Source organism: Squalius cephalus (genome assembly GCF_949319135.1).
Source record: "Squalius cephalus genome assembly, chromosome: 11".
Lineage (NCBI taxonomy): Eukaryota > Metazoa > Chordata > Actinopteri > Cypriniformes > Leuciscidae > Squalius > Squalius cephalus.
This window is the reverse complement of record NC_137132.1, coordinates 27,400,880-27,419,483: the sequence shown is the minus strand read 5'-3', so window position 1 is coordinate 27,419,483 and position 18,604 is coordinate 27,400,880. Positions and strand designations below refer to the sequence as shown.

The 18,604-nt window shown below is 40.5% G+C and overlaps 1 protein-coding gene across 7 annotated transcripts in view; it reads right to left on the bottom strand.

The window, feature by feature from the left end:
* Window positions 1–204: 204 nt before the first annotated feature.
* The window catches only part of robo2 (roundabout, axon guidance receptor, homolog 2), a 452,373-nt gene continuing 433,973 nt past the window's right edge, over window positions 205–18,604 (bottom strand). For 3 of the 7 annotated variants that reach the window (XM_079886425.1, XM_079886426.1, XM_079886427.1), the window contains 7 exons: window positions 12,475–12,634; window positions 11,240–11,503; window positions 9,914–10,122; window positions 5,111–5,269; window positions 3,934–4,188; window positions 2,280–2,474; window positions 205–1,680 (listed from right to left, as the gene is read on the bottom strand). In XM_079886425.1, the coding sequence (XP_079742551.1) occupies window positions 1,679–1,680; window positions 2,280–2,474; window positions 3,934–4,188; window positions 5,111–5,269; window positions 9,914–10,122; window positions 11,240–11,503; window positions 12,475–12,634 (1,244 nt within the window). In that variant the 3' untranslated portion in view covers window positions 205–1,678. Of the gene's footprint in view, window positions 1,681–2,279; window positions 2,475–3,933; window positions 4,189–5,110; window positions 5,270–5,877; window positions 6,064–9,913; window positions 10,123–11,239; window positions 11,504–12,474; window positions 12,635–18,004; window positions 18,131–18,604 lie in introns of all 7 variants that reach the window. The other 4 variants (XM_079886422.1, XM_079886424.1, XM_079886421.1 and 1 more) reach the window with 3 other exon arrangements.

Here is an 18,604-nt window from a genome sequence, read left to right as displayed (position 1 = left end):
CACACCGAGGACGTGAAAAAAAAATAAAAAAAAAAAAAAAAAAATCGCACGACCACCACGCATTAGCGATCGTGAGGGAGATATTGCCGTATTTTTGCAAAGTCAAAGGCAAAATGTTATTGGCTTTAGCTCGATACAGCCATTTTGAGACTTCCGCATGTGATTACAGGACAAATATCGGAATCAATATACCAATGAGTGTGGATTTGTTTATGGATCCTAGTGATTAAGTGCCCTGCATAGGTAAAGTAGAACCTGAAAACAAGGCTTTGGGACATCGTCAGAAATATAAAAAACAAGGTACATTAAGTGCTCAAAAAAAAAAAAAAAGAAAATTCGAAATTAAGTTACCTGACTTCATTCTCCACTCGTGATCTGAGACGTACGCAGAATCTCAAGACAAGCACGGGATCATAACGTCTACAAAACCTCTCTAGAGTAAGGCAGAAGCCTTACGGGAAGGCAGGGGCGTTGTATTGTTCATATGGCTTTTAAATTACTCGCGTTTCAAGTGCTTGTAATCAAATTTTGAGTGGAGATCCAAAAAAAAAAAGAAAAAAAAAGCCCAATTATCTTGCAAGTTAAAAAACAATTCACTTCCAAACATTAGCCATGTTGGTGTCTATTAATTTTGCTATGCTCAGATGGACCAAATTAAACAGGCACAATACTAAATGCAAAACAAAAGCAAGCGGCAAACGGTGAGCCAGGGAAGAGGCAAAGTTGGTACCTGTAGTCCAGTGTAGTTCAGAGATCTGGCCTAAATATATACCAATTGGACCAAGTGGACTAGATTGAGTAGTATTAACTAGTAGGGGTAGCTGGATGTGTTGAAAAGAGAACCACTTAGAATAAATTTCCCTGCAAACAGTTTCCGAACCCATCCCGGTCTATTTCCAGCATGGAAAGGGTCTGGTTCCTCTCGCAGGAAAGTTCGTAACTCGTTTCGTCAGAACTGTAAGTCTTTCCGCCAGCATAGACTCAGGCATCTCTTAATATATCTCTGTACACGGTTATATATTTTCTTATCTCTAGTTACAGTACAGAAACTCCCCTTCACATTTCTTTTCCTCCAATTCTTCATGTCAGCAGGAGCCATGGTTTTGTGCTTATCACCAAAATTGCAGTGCAAAAGAAAATAATTAATTATAATAATTATTATAATGACAACAATTAATTCATGAGAAGTATTAACAAATGATGGATGACAACATAATTTCTATGGCACCACAGCCCATCAATTCACATATCATACAAACGACCAACAGCGTAAGAGGGAGGAGAGCGCAGAAACAGAACTCGGCTTGCATAGCAATGCAATAACAATAATGTCATTTTCAATCTCCGATGTCAAGAATATATTTACAGGAAACTCGATTTCCTTTCCGCAAGTTCGCCAAAGCTGGGTGGCCTTCCGTTGTTTTTCTTTTTTCTTTTTTCACCCCTAACATTTTCTTTTTCTGTGAATGAAGAGTTAAAGGAGGAAGGTGAGGGATGTTGCGGATCTTGTGGGTTGCATGTCCATCTTTACATCACATTTACAGTTTGTCCTTTTCATCTTTTTTTTCTTTTTTTCCCCCCTTCTTCCTTCCGACGCTTCACGAGTCCACTGCACCAAGCAGGTGAGGCATTTCCAGAACAGATAAAGGCATTCTTCAGTTTCCATCCAAAAGGCTCACTCTGTAAACAATACAAAGTAAACATGCAAGTCAGTTTTGATAAAACATTGATGCTCCCCTTAGTTTCATATTCACTGTCCGAATTGAAGAAACTGAAAAGAAAAAACCCTGCACAAACTTTATAATGACTTTTTCCTTAATCACATGTTTAATATAGAAACTTGGCATGTTTCATTTACACCTATGAAAAAGCACTTACTAGTTGGGTAATTAATATAATTAGCTTTGTTTTAAAATAATAAATTAGAAAGAAACTTATATTAAATGGAATGCATCCCATTAAATAAATAAATAAATAAATATTCCTCAACACTGTTTATATGACAATTTATTTGACAACCAGCAACACTTTTAAACCATCAAGGTTTCGGCACACTTCCTTTAAATACAAGCTCATTTCAAATCATTTAAATTTGTAGTCTGCTTTCACTTGTTTTAAATGGCTTCTTTTCACACTTTAAGGTCAATGTGAAAAATGTTTTTTTTTAAATTGTCTACATTTTTCAATCAGCAAGTGTTGCTTGTTAACTTGTTAGTGCTTTACTACTTCCATGCACCTTTGATATTGAAGTTATACCAGAATAACCTATTCAGACTCACATAACTCTCCAGAGTACTGCGCGTTGGTCCCCATGTAGCTGCTTTCACCCTGCTCTGTGGTGGAGCGCTGGTGCTGTCCCCTCGTCCCTTCTCCTTTCCGAGGACCCGTTGACCCTTTAGAGGAGGCCGTCCCAGACGAGCTGTGGCCCCCGGGGGATGGGAATGACGGTTTGTTGTATGGCAATATGGCCTCTTCTGAAAACGTACAAAATATCCAAACCATACATTTATTTTTTTGCCTTTTTCCAGCTTGGAATATGTCCATGATTGGTTTCTCTCTGACTAATACTGAGGTGACCAACTCTTGCCAGCTTTGACCGAACTGTACTCATTAGCAATGCGTTCAGACGGCTAAACATATCTCCACACCAGAGTTTAAGATGAAAATGAAGACATATGAGACCAAACCAGACGGGTTGCCCAACCCACATCCCCCTCTGTGTCAAGCCAGATCCAGGCCTAGTTCTTTATGCTTCGTTTGGGATGGAAACCCAGAATGGTGGATCCTAATGATCAGACAGGCACAGATGGAGCTCGGCTTCACTGCAGCGTGTGTGTATACAGTGAAAAATGAGGGCTGGAACGATTAGAGTACATCTGTGCAGCTAAGTGTGCCTCCTGTCTGCTGGTTCCTGGAGAAGGCCAGTGTTGGCCATGGAAGAGCTCACTAAGAGGGGGAGACAAGGCAATCTGTTTGCTCCAGCTTGGCCTCCTTACAGCAGGGACCGTAAATGAATGCCAAGGGTCCACAGCTGGCGCTGTCAAACATCTGCCTCTGATGACCACGATAGCAAGATAATATTTTACAGACCTGCTCTGCTGAATTAAGAGTGTGTTTACTGTGTCAGGCTGATTTAACTCATGTGGACATGTAAGATCAGGTTCAGTTCTTTCATAAAAATGTTTGTGCGAAAGGAAAAATTCGAATGCCTATTGAATCTGCTGAAGACAAGGTCCAGGCTGGTTAGAGATAGTTTGGTGCTGGTCTAGTTGGTGAACTTTTCAAATTTTGGAAGTTGGATGACCAAAATGTCTTAATGGACGAGCTGGTTGACTAAGGAATCTTGGTGCTGAAGATCAATTTCAGACTTAAATTGGTTAGCACTAGTTTGGTAGTGGCCTAGGCAACTTCTTGAAGAGTTTAGCTTCAACCTACCTGACTAGAAGTTTCTAGTAACCCTGAAGACCTTAATTAGCTGGTTCTTCAGATGTGCTAATTAGGGTTGGAGCTCAACTCTGCAGGACCTTGGCCCTCCGGGAGCAGGATTGGAATAACTGGTGAACAGCATGATTGTGCTAGTTTGGATCCTTGGAAGTTGGTTGACCAAAATGATCCTGCTGGTTGACTAAGGAAATATTGGTGCTGAAATTGGTTAGCACTGGTTTGGTGTTGTCCAAGCCCAGGGGTGTCCAATCCTGAGCATTGAGGGCCACCTTCCTGCACTCTTATCTGTTCTAAGAAATCCTGAAGATATTGATTTGCTGGTTTGGATGTGTTTAATCAGGGTTGGAGCTGAACTAGCCTAACTAGTATCCACTGCTTGGAACCAGTATCCAAAACCTAACACTGATTCTCCTTTATGTCTCAATTTAAGACCCCAAACTGTCAACAGAGCTCTGGCATACATTCATGGAAAACTGTCCATTGTCCTACCTGAAACATGGCCATTCTTCTGTCCTCTTCTGCTCTCCTCTCCTCTCTCTATGGATCCCAGTCTGTCCTGGGCTTGTCGGTGGCGCTCCAGTGAGGTTCGGGCCTGCCGGTCCAAGGAACACTTCATCTCCTCCAGGCCCATCATGGGTTGTCTCTCCAAGGAGGAGGCTTTGCGGTCAGAGGGGTTGGGCAAGTTCCTCGCCCCCTGGACGCGAGCTGTCTGGCAGGGTGGAGGCTCTGGTGGTGGAGGCAGATCTGGGATAGAAGCAAGAAGGACCATGTGAATTCAAAGTGCAGGAACAGCATTTCCATAGTACATTATGCATTTATCATAATTTGACAGTAGGTGTCTTTTATAGCTGCATAAATGGGCTCAAAGGGGTAACATTGATTTCATTCTATTTGATAAATGATTTTAATGGCTTGGATAATTCTAAATGCATTTGCTTATGACCCCATCTGTCTCCTTTAACCAATGTTGACTACTACATTAAAGGGATAGTTCACCCCAAAATGAAAATTATCCCATGATTTCCTCACTCTCAAGCCATCCTAGGTGTATATGACTATCTTCTTTTAGACAAACACAATCAGAGATCTATTAAAAAAATATCCTGGCTTTTCCAAGCTTTATATATATATATATATATATATATAAAAATTAGTTTGAACCACGAGAGGCGTCTAAGCTTACGCTACTCCTACATCTTACGTCATACATCGAGTCAGGGGTTACTTTTGTGGCGCAAGTCGACTTGCGTAGGCTGTCTGCTGAAAGCTAGCTATTTTAGTTTATAAAGTTATAAATATGGATTTTTTCTTACAAAATCTAATTTCTTCGCTCCAGAAGGCCTTTATTAACCCCCTGGAGTCGTATGGATTACTTTTTTGATGAATGCACGCACTTTTTTGGGCTTCAAAATATTGACTCCCATTCACTACCACTATAAAGCTGGGAAGAGCCAGTATATGTTTTAATAGATCTCTGATTGTGTTCGTCTAAAAGAAGATAGTCATATACACCTAGGATGGCTTGAGGGTGAGTAAATCATTGGATAATTTTCATTTTTGGGTGAACTATCCCTTTAATACAATAAAGCATGCAAGGGAGATCTGTAATCTAGTGTACGCCATGCTTTGGTATTATCTGTTAATTTAAAACTGGACTAAAGTTCACCATCAGCGCTGGCATCGCGGCGGTGCGGGGCAGTGCCAGGGCCTTTGTGTTTACGGGTGGGCCTCGGCGCCCGCTGGTGACCAAGGCTGTGTGTGCCCACCGTACTTCCATCTGTGGAAAACGGGCTAGCGGGACGAGGTCTATGGTGTAGACCTTTATCTGCAGTGAGCAAAGAAAGAACCGTGGTTAGCCCGTAATGTTATCGAAAAGCTAGAGATGGAAAACGAATTTTGAGAGAAAAGCATGGCATGTTGCTCAGAAGTAGGGCGGACAGCTTGTTAGTTCGATTCAGAAGCAGCAGAATCAATCAGTACATTTCATTTCTATTGCTCAGCCTGTTGGAGAAAAGGTTTAGGATTGTGAAAGTGGGTTCGTGAATATCTGTGGATGAAGTCCTAAATAATCAAGATTATTATAGAGTCAGAAAGAGGCACAAAGTCAAACCTGAAGTACATAAAAGAATCTGAAGACATAAGCACTGTATCAGTCCCCAGTTAATTCATTCGTTCGCAGTGTAAACTGAAAGCATAGAACCAAAACCCTGCTAAGTGAAAACAATCGTCGCAAAAAAACCCACCAAGCAAATCCATGAAGATGTTAGTATTTGCACCATGCCGCTTTCAAAAACCCTTCAGATAAAAGCAAGAGTTCACCGGCGTAAAATCAGAAAGCAGAAAAGAAGCATCATTCTGTTAAGACTGAGCCATTTTGCAGTCAACAAACACCAGACTTCCAGTCTCGAATTCCTTTGTTTCCTCCAAACCGACCTCTCTTGCTCAGGCTGGTGCCGTCCAGACGGTAACCAGCCTTGTCTGCGGCCGCCACCAGGGCTCGTGCAAAGCTGCAATGGGTGAAGAGTGAGCCGTCAGAGGAGCTGCCGGCACTAGACCTCCTGCTGGAGAAGTTTCTGTCATCATCTTCTGAAGCCGAGCCCCAACCGTTCACCATCGAGCCTGGAGGGGAGCGGCCGTATGGGCGTTAGATTGACTAGGTTTTCTAGTTTATTGTTTTCCAGAAAAACAGGATGTATACGCTGAGACAGGATATATTCTTTAGTAATATTTACACACTAATAAGTTATTGATGCCTTCATGAAGGCGAATAGAAAAATACATTTATAATCAGAATTATACTGTATAATGGGGCTTCGGATGTGTGCTGGGAATGCTCTGAATAAAGATAAGCACAGGTGAGTTATGTTTGACAGGAGATGCGTCAGCCACCTTTAAAATTATTAGGTAGTCACTGTTATGAAACAAATAACCAAAACAAAATGGCTGAGTAGGGTAGATTTACAGAATACAGCCAAAACAAAACCAAAAAAAAAAAAAGGGAAACACCAAGGCACACAAAAATCGCTATTACTTTATATGCGTAAGTCATTAACTAAAACATTAATGTCATTTAATACCACTCAAGTAGGTTTTTTTTGGGGGGGTTCACTAATCTGAGCTGTTCTGGCATTTTTTTTTTTTTTCTGAAGTAACTTGTCCTGCTTTCATCCTGCATATAAACTCACACCAGCCACTTGACTACACATCGCGACCTCACTTCCTTTTGATTGCTCTGATGGGAAGGAACGCACGCACCTGTGCGCGGCCTGAGGTGAAGCAGCTGATATCTCACACAGAAACACGCAGCATGATCAAAGCAACCACACAGCTACGTGCTGTTCTTCTTCTTTGGCACTTGTCAGATTTATGGCATGGATTTTTTTTTGATTGATAGCAACCCGGCACAAACATCCTCGGGGAAGATGATGTGAGATGGTGCGACTATTGTTTAATGATCCGAGAGTAAAGTTAAGAGGGTTACAATGGTTACTGGTGTTGCCTGGGTAATATTTTTTATAGTTTCAAGTATGTCTCAAGATTCAACATTGAGCTAATTAGGTCTCGGTGACAGATTTGTAGCCTAGGTCTTGGTGACACTACAAACATTGCTTTCAAAACATTATCTAGTTTTTCTTTAAGGGTTTTAAAAAAATGCAGCTTTCAAAGGCCCCCTGAAATTAGATTAGAAGTTTTTTAGCTTTTAGTATGAATATGTTAGCCTTAAACTCATGAATAAGCTGATGTATTCCAAAACAATGACAAAATTCGCTTTAGGAGATAAAAGCATTCAAAACACAGTCTCTCACTTCCGCTAAAATGGATCACGGATTTTTATGACATCGCAGCGGACTTCAGCTTCTCATCACATCTTCTGTCCAATCAAATGCTCTATAGAATCTAAAGCACCCCGCCCCCTATGCTATAAATACCACCTGGCCAAAGCAACCAAATTTATTATTCACACCTCTACTATTGAATACATTGTATCATCAGCGCTCGGATTCGCTTCCATGGTGCTGTCAAGTACGACTTGCGGAAAACTAAACGCTATTGGCTATTTGAAAAGGGGGACGAGCCATTCAATATATCCCGCTTTAGCTTCCTGTTTAAGTGGAAATCACGTCAATGCATCATACAAAGCTACATGATCCAAGGCACTTCAGTGGGCCTTTAAAAAATATTTAATAATAGTACTACTATAAAATAGTTTATTAGAAAATACTACAACTACTTTTTTTTTTATTATTATTTATCAATGAAAATCTGTAACACTATATTTATACTGTAAAGTAAATACTGCTTGTTGCTAGCATATAAAACCCTAAAAAAAATCATATTATAATACCTCCAAATATAACAAAGATTTTCAAAGCATCATACATTTTGTGTTTCTCTTGTCTAAAAGAAAAAATAATAGGATGCAGACTAAAAAAAAAAAGAAGGAAAACTCTTTCTGGCAGTCTCTTCCTTTGAATTTCCTCAGAAACTGCATACGGCTTTGTTTTGCAAAAAAGTTGAGTCCCTCGAGACTGCATATAATGAATTGAATGTGCTGGCAGAGACAGAGGCAGGTACAGAGCTCCACATCAGAAGGGACGGCTCCTGCAGAATACCTGCACTACGTCTCAGCGCCTCCTGCCTCCTCCAGGGACGACATGCCCTCTAACAACCAGCCACCTAAAACAGATCCCTGAAAATACCAAGCTTTCACTCTTCGCCATATAATAATGCTGGCAGCTGCAAAACAATAACCGTTCTCCGGCCAAAATACATTCAAGTTCGCAAACCCAAATGTTTTTATACGGCGTGGCGTACCATGAAGAGAACTTCCCACAAATTGCTGCTAATTTGGAGTTGGCAGTCACAGACGGCAAACGTTTTGAAGCTACACTACTGAAGCTACTATAATTATGGAGCTAATAAAAAATTTGACATGGTTTTTGAACATTTTATGGATTCGAAAAAGGCTATTTTTGACTGTCAGAACGTTTCGATAATACACAGTTAATATTCACAGCTCAGCTAAATGTAGTTGTAAAACTCATCCAACACCCTGCTGCCACTAAAGCTGATTTACACTGCCCTGAGCCCTCATCTGCATATCATTAAGCATCGTAATCATTCCCCTTGACAAGTAGGCGGAGACGCCCGCCTCAGGACACGTGACCTCGCGATCTGCAGTCGGTGCAAGGGTTTATGGGAGCGGAGTGGAGCAGGACAGTGAGCTCACTGCTCACATTACAACTCCTATAAAACACCCTCACTATTTCACAAACTCACTGATCTGCTGAGGGTTGTGCATGCAATAAATAATCAAGCACAATAAAGAAAAATATGTTCCAGCGATCTTTATTCCTCCTTAACTAAGCTGCCTAAACCACCCATCAATCCATAAAATAATAATGCATACGTCTCGGCCTGATTAGAGGAGCAACACTGTCCCATTTTGCCTCAGTCCTGTGGTAAATTAGAGAACAGAGGGCTTTTAGTTTCTAACCACGCAATGTCATACCCTTCACGTGTCCCTTATGACAGACGGCCCATAAAACCCTTTCAATAAGTTGTAAAATGGAAATGGTGCCTCCTGTCTCCAATGGGGAAATGGAACCCTGAACGTGAGATTTATTCAAAATCTTCATGGGAAACCGGAAGCAATGAGGGTTGTGATTGAGTCAAATCATTTGTTTCAATTTCCTACGTTTCTTTACTCCCCGCTTTTTTAGTCTTTTAGTCTATCACTCCTCATTATGGTGATTAGAGTTTATCCCCAAATGCCTGAACAAACGCGGCCATTTTCAGGTGAGGTGAAAATAAATACAGCATGACAATGACAAACAAATACAGCTATTTACAGACAAGCAGGGCAAAACATAGTGTTTTACCATGCCAGTACAAACAAAGCCAGCACATGCGGTACACATGTGAATAAACCACAACCGCTTCCCATGTAAAACATCAGTAGTACAATCTCAAAGTGCCCGCTGGACTGACATATGCTGCTTTTAGATTAGAGATCAGTACCTCTGTTTTATTGTCTTATCTTTACACGCACATTCTGTTGAATTGTAATTTGATATGTGAGTAGATCATATCGTTTGGTGTCTCTGACCAAATGGACTGCATTTTAATTAACTTTTTTTAATAAGTAAAAAAAAAAAAACCATTTTTTTTTCCTCTACCTTCCATGCTGGGTTCAAACTGAGTCCTGAAATGATTTAAGAGAGATAAAAATCCCAGATTATGAGGACAACGGATGGGATAATGAGCAAATGAAATGGCCACCCCTGCAGTGCTTAAGAGTACATGCAGTTAAAGAACGCAATCTGCACTGGACATCTACTGTGCACCAAACCGAACACTGTTTAAAGGTTTAGATAAGGGCTTTATGCTTGTTTTAAAGAAATTCTTCATGTTCTTTCACAGGAAAAGTTCATAGAATTGATTACAGAAGTTAATTACAAAAGCTTACCCGTAATAGAGCTGTCCAAGTTGTCCATGCTGGAGCCTGGTGTGTGTTCGATGCCCCTAATTGACGGCGACATCTCGTATCCTTCATCCTCCTCCTCATCGTCGTCTTCGTCAGGGAGGTCTGTCTCGATATCGGACACTAGGGTGCTGGAGATGTAGCCCACGGGCGGCGCGGGGGCCTGGGGCGGGTAAGGCCCACCCTGCATGTGCCTGCGGAGAATTCCAAAGAAGTCAAATGTGAACATATCTTTTGCATAACCAAGCAATAGCTTCAAGGGTTGTCAGCTGGAGACAAAAGGTGTCAATGAGCGACAAGCCCAGACAAAAGAGAAATGCGTGGGGTGTGCTGTCTGTCAGGCGAAATGTGGTTTTCCTAGAACATTCCTTGTCATCTCTCCGATGAATTGGGACAATTCGGCTAATTCAGCAGTGCCATGGTTTGCATGCTAACACAATGACCTACTAATTGCAGCTTGAAGAGTATACAATGGCAACCACCACAGGCATGTCTTTGCTGTGGCTGTCACCCACTAGACAGCTAGGTTCGATGACAGCCCCACTGTGTGTCTATATATATGTGGATCGTGTGTGTTTGTGCAGTGCTTCTGCTTTGATGCGGTCTGTGCCAGGATTCGGATATAATTATGGGCTCTTCTCAGTCGTCAAAAACGCACTATGAGCAACATACTCATTATGGCGGTAACATGACATCTTCCTCCTGACAAGTGGAGGCCGTTCCCTTACAGTGCCGACTGTAATAAGCGGAAGTCGATTTCTCTTGGACAGACAGGTTGAAGCATGGGTTTAGCATGGGGGCTTTATAAGAATGCTTTACACAGTCTGGGGTGGACAACTATGAATTGTTCTCATATTCATATTCCAATCAGACTTAATTCAGCTGCATTCACATTTTTTTTCATTTAATATCTTGCATTTATTGAAAACTACTTACAAATGCAGTGTAATAAAATGGGGTGCGGTGCTAGATATGTAAAAAACAAAAACAACAAAAAAACCATATATATATATATATATATATATATATATATATATATAAAATAAAATCAGATCTTCAATGTTAAATTTGATTGCATTTGATGCCTCTAGTGCAGACATATCCCAAAAAATTATATAAAAAAAATTAGATTAAAATTATTTATTATTATTTTTTTTTTATCAAATTCATTAATATTATACATTTCAAAACAAAAATGATAAAAAAAAAAAAAAAAGCCATAATAATAATAAAATAAAAAATGCCACCGTATCCTGATTTCGGCATCTCTGCCCTAGCGGTAAAACAATTCACCTTTAACTCAGATCTTACCAAGCCTGTTTAGCCATGTCCAACTGGTAAGCGCGGGTTAACTCATCTAGGTGGGCTTGGAGCATGGGCTGTATTTCTTCACGTGGGGATGGGCTCAGTGTGGCTGTGGACTGTTTGCCAAAGGAAACTGCTGCAGGGGAGGAGGCCACGCCCCTTATGGGAGGAGTGGGCACCCGCTCTTCCTCTTCCTCCAGCTCATCCTCTAAACCCTGATGGAGGTATGTCTGCACTGGCAATGGCGGGCCCCAACCATCACTATCATATCTGGAACAAAAGACATAAACAAAATGAAAATGGACCGCAGACGAGTCCCTGTGGCACCCCACTACCAGTTGTGTGTTAGGCATGACTTTTTTATTTAAATGTCAGTCTAGTCAACAGTTATGGATATCGTGAGACTCAGGTTTAACAGCATTGTGGTAATGGTGTAAATATTAGGTTAAATGCAAAAAATCTAAAGGGATTTTTACAGCTTTACTTGATCTTTAATACAGGCTGATCTAGCAGAACAACTTTGCTTTTTATTTCCCAGAACTGTGCTTAGACATGCTGAAATAATACATGTCATAAAGCCAACATTCATTAGAGGAATTTGTCAGTGCACATCCCGTAGGACATAACAGTTTTAATCTGAAGCCATTAAAAGACAGTGGCGAGATTTACAGCGTAGAAGACTACTCATTTGCCAGAGAGCCTATTAAGCTGGATGACTCTCCGAGATGGAAATTAACAGGGTTGAAAGGCAAGCACACCTCTCGAGAAGGATATTTAATTTGTATCACCACCTTCATGTTTTCTTTTAACTGTACAGATGGGCTGACGCTGATGTCAGACCAGAGTGGAGTGTCGTCAGTGGCGAAAGTATATTAAAAGTTGCTGAGCGTGAACAGTTTGTCAAACAAGGTTTTAAGATTATCACACACTAGCAAAAACATTCCATCTATTTATAATGGACAACAAATAAATAATTTAGTGCTAGCAGCTTGATTAACTCTCGGAGGAATAAATAAATACCATTAGTGGATTAATAGATGGTATTAGCTAGCAAGAATGAGACTTTGAACAGTTTCCTATGCACATCATGGCCGTTTTTATTTTAAACTTGATGGGGAAAATTGAATGCTTAATTACATGGATCATCATCTCTAGATATTATAGATGTGACCATTGAATTTGCAGTGTGGATTGTCACTATTACTACTAAGTAGAGCCGAATGAGTGACTCAGGACCCTACCCTCCTCCATCATGGTGCTCTGTGGCGTAGTGGTCCATCTCCGTGCCTGGAAGAGGGTGGATAGGAGGGGGAGGCAGTGGAACGTTTGCCCAGTTGGAGCCATTCATCTTGGAGGGCTTGGCGTTTGCTTTGGTCTTCTTCTTCTTTCCACCTTTCCCGCCTACAACAGCAAAACGTTGGAGATACTAGTTCAAGCTTGTACACAGAATGGTGTCACGTGATTTGGCAATTTCCATGTTTTCACCCTAAAAAAACACTGATTTATCCCCCACATAATGTGTGCTTGAAATTCTCTATACTAAGTGAAGGCTGTTGCAAAGCCAATGTCAAATGCAATTGCTTGTATTTTAACATGTACAACTCCTCTTTGCACAACTTCTTTCAAAATGTTCTGAGCCAACACAGCCATAAAAAGCTATCTCAAGGCTGCGTGGTAAAAGAAACAGTTCACAGCATGTCAATGTCTCAAAGACTCAAAAAGAGAAATTACTGAAAAAACCCTTTGACCTCCTTTTTACCACAGCTGCCATTCATGTAACTTTCTGGAATATCTTTGTTTGCAACTCTAGTTCCATTCTATGAGTATGCCCTTCATTTTATGTATGCTAAGAAAAGAAACTACTGAGAAAGAAACAGAAATGTGTGAAAGATGGAAAGAATAAAGGCTGTTGAACTTGAATATGACGCGCACACACAATCTCCCAGGACAAAAGATTTGGCAAATGACAAACTTGCCCAAGAACCAGTACATAGGATAGTAATTAATCACCCTTCTGTCACAATCTAATTAACAAAACCATCTAAATGTAACGGCCATCAATGCCAGATGAAGACATTTGGGACGAGGAAGTGATGTATATGCGTGTCCTCCACAGAGTACATGCAGAGGCGGCAGGATTCATTACTGTAAATTATTAATGCCGCCGCTGGCAAACTCGACGTGACCAGTGCTTTGGCACGTGTTGCCAGATCCTCCCGTGTTTCAAGCCAGGCATAAAATAGCTGAGGCTGATGGAGTCAGACACACGGCCAAATGCAAATGGGAGGGGGGACCTTCACTGGCAGCACTTGTACTGTATGGGATCCTATCTGTCATCATCTTCCTCTGTCTGCCAATGGCCTCTAATCGTCCCTGCCGCCTCGAAATGTTCCGATTCAAGCAACCCTGTGGCTTCAAACATCATGTTATTTAATATGATGCCAGGACTTTGACAGGGCTGTGCATTAAGTCTAAAAAACTCTTTATAAAAGCCATGTTGAATCCCATTCAATGGCTATGAAAAGACCTGGATCCTAAAGGAATATTCCACCCAAAAATGAAAATGATCATGTTGTTCCAAAACCATCTGACTTTCCTTCTTCTGTGGAACATAAATAAATTTGAAGAATTGTGCTGGTCAATCAGTCGAATTAAACACTGGTCCCTATGGATCGTTCTTCACGATTTTATAGTACTTTAGGATTAGTCTGTCCCAATTTTGAGTACTTTACTGACATTAAATAACTAGTGGTGCAATGAGAATCATTCTTTTAAATATTTTCATGCAGTTGGTCTAGTCAGTTCACAAAACCCAGTTCAGATCGGATTTTGTGACCTGGCAAATGGCTAAACCGTTTGATTATTAGTTGATCCACTTCACAAAATTGTGTCAAGGATTTAAATGAATGAAATGAATTGATGAAAAACTTAAACGGAAATATTACTGTAAACTATATGTAAGTAATACTAAAATGAGAGATTGTTACTGAATAAATGTGCGTTCCTCAAAGTTTAGAAAACTTCAATTTTATGACGTAGATTAGTCCTTTCTTAAGCTTGAAAGGTTTGGTTCACATTTATTGTGCAGTAAGAAGAACATTCTTTAAAAAATTGTGTGTGTTGAACTGAAGAAAGTCATACAGGTTTGGAATTAGTGTTTTCAGGGTGCACTGCTCCTTTAAGAAAAGCAAAAATGAGTGAGAAAGAACGAGAATGCTATAAGATGAGTACTGTAGCTATGCACAGTTTATGGCAGATTTGTCATACGGAGGCTGACGTTTATGATACTCTCGGCAGCCGGCCTATTAGAGAGTGTTCTCTTCGCCGGAACTTCTCGCTGACGGTGCGCTATTGTTCCGGCGGGCGAGGGAAAGCGGGAGGCATTAGGAGTCTTGTGGAGGGATGGAAGTGTCAAACGAAGATGAATAAAGCATGCTAGTAATAAAAAAAATAACAACAGGCTAGAGGCAGAAGAGGCAGAAGTGGCTGGAGTGGGGGGAAGTAATTGGGTTTCCTAATCGTTCCTCTGGGTGACGCGTGGCATCGGACAATAAATGGAGAGATGGCGTGATTACTCAATCACTCCCTCAGTTCCTCTCCCTCTCTCTCTCTCTCTCTCTCTCTCTCTCTCTCTCTCTCTCTCTCTCTCTCTCTCTCTCTCTCTCTCTCCCTCTGTTTGTTGAGTAGAGGGCATCAATAATGTAAACGAGTCTCTGTTGAGGAGTCGGGGCAGCTCCTGAAATTACCAATGTAAGAAATGTGAGGAAAACAGAAAGGAAGGGTCCTGTGGGGGGAACAGTGAATCGACTGACAAACATGAGGTGGCTTTCTGAACTAGGCCGAATCAGGCCGGATCTGAGGCAACGGAACTTGGCTGTATTTCATAACTTGAGGTTCCACACCTTTAACACATCAATGAGAGCTTGCTCAACTCAGATCTGTCCTATCTTGTATAACGAATTATGATCTAATTGTATGCTATGGTGGGAAAAGGGAGTAATAACAGTATTCGAAAATAATTTGAATTTAATGGGGCAGTACAAATACTTTATGGCTTTTCTATTACAGGGGAATGCATGTGTTTTTGATTACGACAAGAACGTTTTTCACAAAGGAAGCTGTGAATTTTGGCTCTCAAAACACAAAACACCAGCGAATATGGGTGAAACGTGTTTTCAACACTTTTAAATTAATTAAAAACCTGCCTTGACATCTATAATAGGAGATCAGATGCTAAAAATGAAGTGATTCCTGATATAAAATGAAACTCAAGCTCTGAAAAGATTAATAGGTTCTGTGTGGAAAATATGCCAATTCACTGGGGTCAATATCGAAAGTTCAAATATTTGAGAATTATTTTGGGATAGTACGCCAAAATGAACCGCAGCAAACAAATTAAGTACATATGTTTGCTTGGAAACAATCAAGAGTAATCCTTGGAAATGCTTATTTGCTCAGCTTTTTTTTTCTTCTTCCCTTTTCCTCCTATGTGAAACTGTCTTAACATAACCAAAAAATGTTTTCAGTAAAAAACTATGAAATATACAGTATAATCTTGAACTTGTGCACTACCGTTCAAAAGTTTGGGGTCAATTTTAACACTTTTATTAATACTTTTTTAATGCTTGTGTTATTTGATACATTTATTCTACATACATGTTTTTGTTACCAGCATTACATTGATTAAAAGTGACAGTATTTATGTTGCAAAAATATGTTTTTTTTTTGTTGTTTTTTTTTTGGTAATATTAAGCAGCACAACTGCTTTCAACACTAATAATAAGAATAAATGTTTCTTGAGCAGTAAATCAGCCAATCAGAATGATTTCGGAAGGATCATGTGACACTGGAGTTATGGCTTCTGAAAATTCTAATTCAATTATTTCACAATATATACTGTTTTTACTGACTTGTGAATGATAATGTATATTTCCAAAAGCATGATCTGTATAAATTGTCTGACCCCGGATTTCCACCAACTGCGGAACGGCTGCGTGTCGGCCCCGTGCTACGTCGTCCTTCAATACCCACCAGGTCCGGGTTTGTTGCGGAACGGCTGCGGCCATGAGAATTCTCGTGAATTCAAGTATGATCGCGCGATATAATTGCTGAATTGCTGCAGAGCTCTCCGGCATCCGGCAAAAATAGAAACTCTGCGAATCTGCTCCGGAGGGCTGCGGATCGGAAAATACACACATTGACTTTAAATGGAAACCTATTGACTCCGCCGCCGTTCCGGAGTTGGTGGAAATTAGGGGTGAGTGATGAATAATGAAATACGACATCAGTTTTCATGTTAATCAGGTTGTTAGATATAAAACCTTAAAATGCTACGAAAAGGTTAAACGAGATCCGATTGACTCGATTTGGTGATGATCTCTATCTTCAATCCTTGCCTGAAGAGCTTGAGATGTTTGACCTAAATCTACCCTTGTGATCCTAATTGTAGTCCGTGAAACACTTGAGCCAGATGCTTGGAGAGCTTCCCATCTAATGTCTGAGGGTGTGTAGGGTTACTGCACAGTTAAAGCACTGGCATGAAACTTGATTAGAGAGGAGAAAGAGAGCCACATGGACAACGAGACGAGAGGATGGGGGCCGTCTCTGTGTCCTATAAATGACCTTGTAATTTTCAGTACATGAATTTTATTGTAGCTTGTGACCATTAACGGGAGGAATTTGCTCAAATCAACCCTCTCAAGAGTGCCGTGTCTTCTTTTACCAATGGCAAAACTGTCCTAAATGCATTGACATTGCTAACACAAGGTTAATGACAATGTCAAAAGATTCTTTGCTGGAATTGTGCAACATGTCAAACATAGGCAGAATATAAGGATTGAGTGTCATCCACAGTTTCCCCTTCACATGTGAAAAGGGCTATGAGGAACCAAAGTGTGAAAAGAGAAGACCAGATGTTTATGCTATGCTAATTTTAAGGCAGTGTGTCCACCAAAGCATTTCTTTGTATTTTTTCAATTGGTTTCCAATGGGAATTCGGCAGCAGTGTGACAAGGCGCTAAGCGTCTATTTACACAAGCTTGACGTTTTTTCTGGTCGCCGAGAGCTGGACATTTTTTTTAAAACTTTGAGTAAAACGTAGTGCTCATCACTGTCACTTTTTACCCAGCCGTCCAATCACAGTGGAGGAGTGGCAGGACAAACCCCAACACTAACCAACCGCCACATCCCACTTGTACTAAGACAACAGATGACAACAACAAGCACAACAAAATCATTCAAAACAATGGCCAAAGCAAGTACTTCACATTCTGACGACATTTTTTACATTCATAAACAAACTATCTGTGAAATCAGACAGCATCACTGATTATAATGGGTTCTATCTGCCTTTGTCATCAGATGTAGACACGGCGTAGATGTTCTTGATTGACTTTTTAAGAATTAATTTATGGACTCAAACTGTTATTATGGAAAGGTCTATGCTCTGATGCACCTAATATCGCAACAGTACCCACCATATTTTGCTAATACAAACCTGCCGGTTAATATACAATTTTAATTACATTTTTTTTTTTTTTTTTTTTTTTTTTTTTTGATAACAGGTCTTTTACAGTACATCCACACAGTAGATGTCGATCCAGTAGAGATGACAGCTACGAGGAACACAATTATAACACAAACCATATTATTCAGAGTATACAGCAGGGGTCATGGCGTGTGCACCACGGTTAGTGGAAGTGAAAGGGGAGAGGGGAAGACTGAAGGAAAGATGCGGGTGGGCTGCTGACCCGGGACCGGTGAAATACCAACCTGACAGACTGTTGCTCCGATCTGAGCTGTTGTGGGAGCTGGTGGTGCTGAAATCCTGCGATTGGTTGTGTGGCATTCTATTAGACAATCCGTCAGCCAATCGGTAGTCAGGAATGAAAAGGAGTGCTAGTGGAGGCGAAGGGCAAAAAAGTGGCATCAGGTGGAGGGCAAGATGGCACAAGCGCATGCAAGGGCGTGCAGTTAGAGCAACGAGCAAAGCACTGATTTCACACACAACTCCTGTTTCAAATGCCTGTTCTTTCTAATTTAACAACGCTTAGACTTAGTGCTTGATTTGGACACTTTCCGCTCTGTTCCCAAAGTGAGCTGCCCATGTAGGGATCATTTGAAGCCGTCAAAGGCAACAGCTGTTCTATGATGTTCTCCTTTTGGCTACATTCAGGAAATATTGCATCCATCCTTGCATGATAAAGAAATCTGAGAATTTACAACAATGAGCTCAGTGAAAAGATTAAAATATACAAAAAATATTTAAAATAAAATGATGATATATATACAACTTTACCTCATAATTTTAAATGACTTGTAATTATATAATAATACAATATATAATGTAATATATAGTGCTGTTAAATCGAT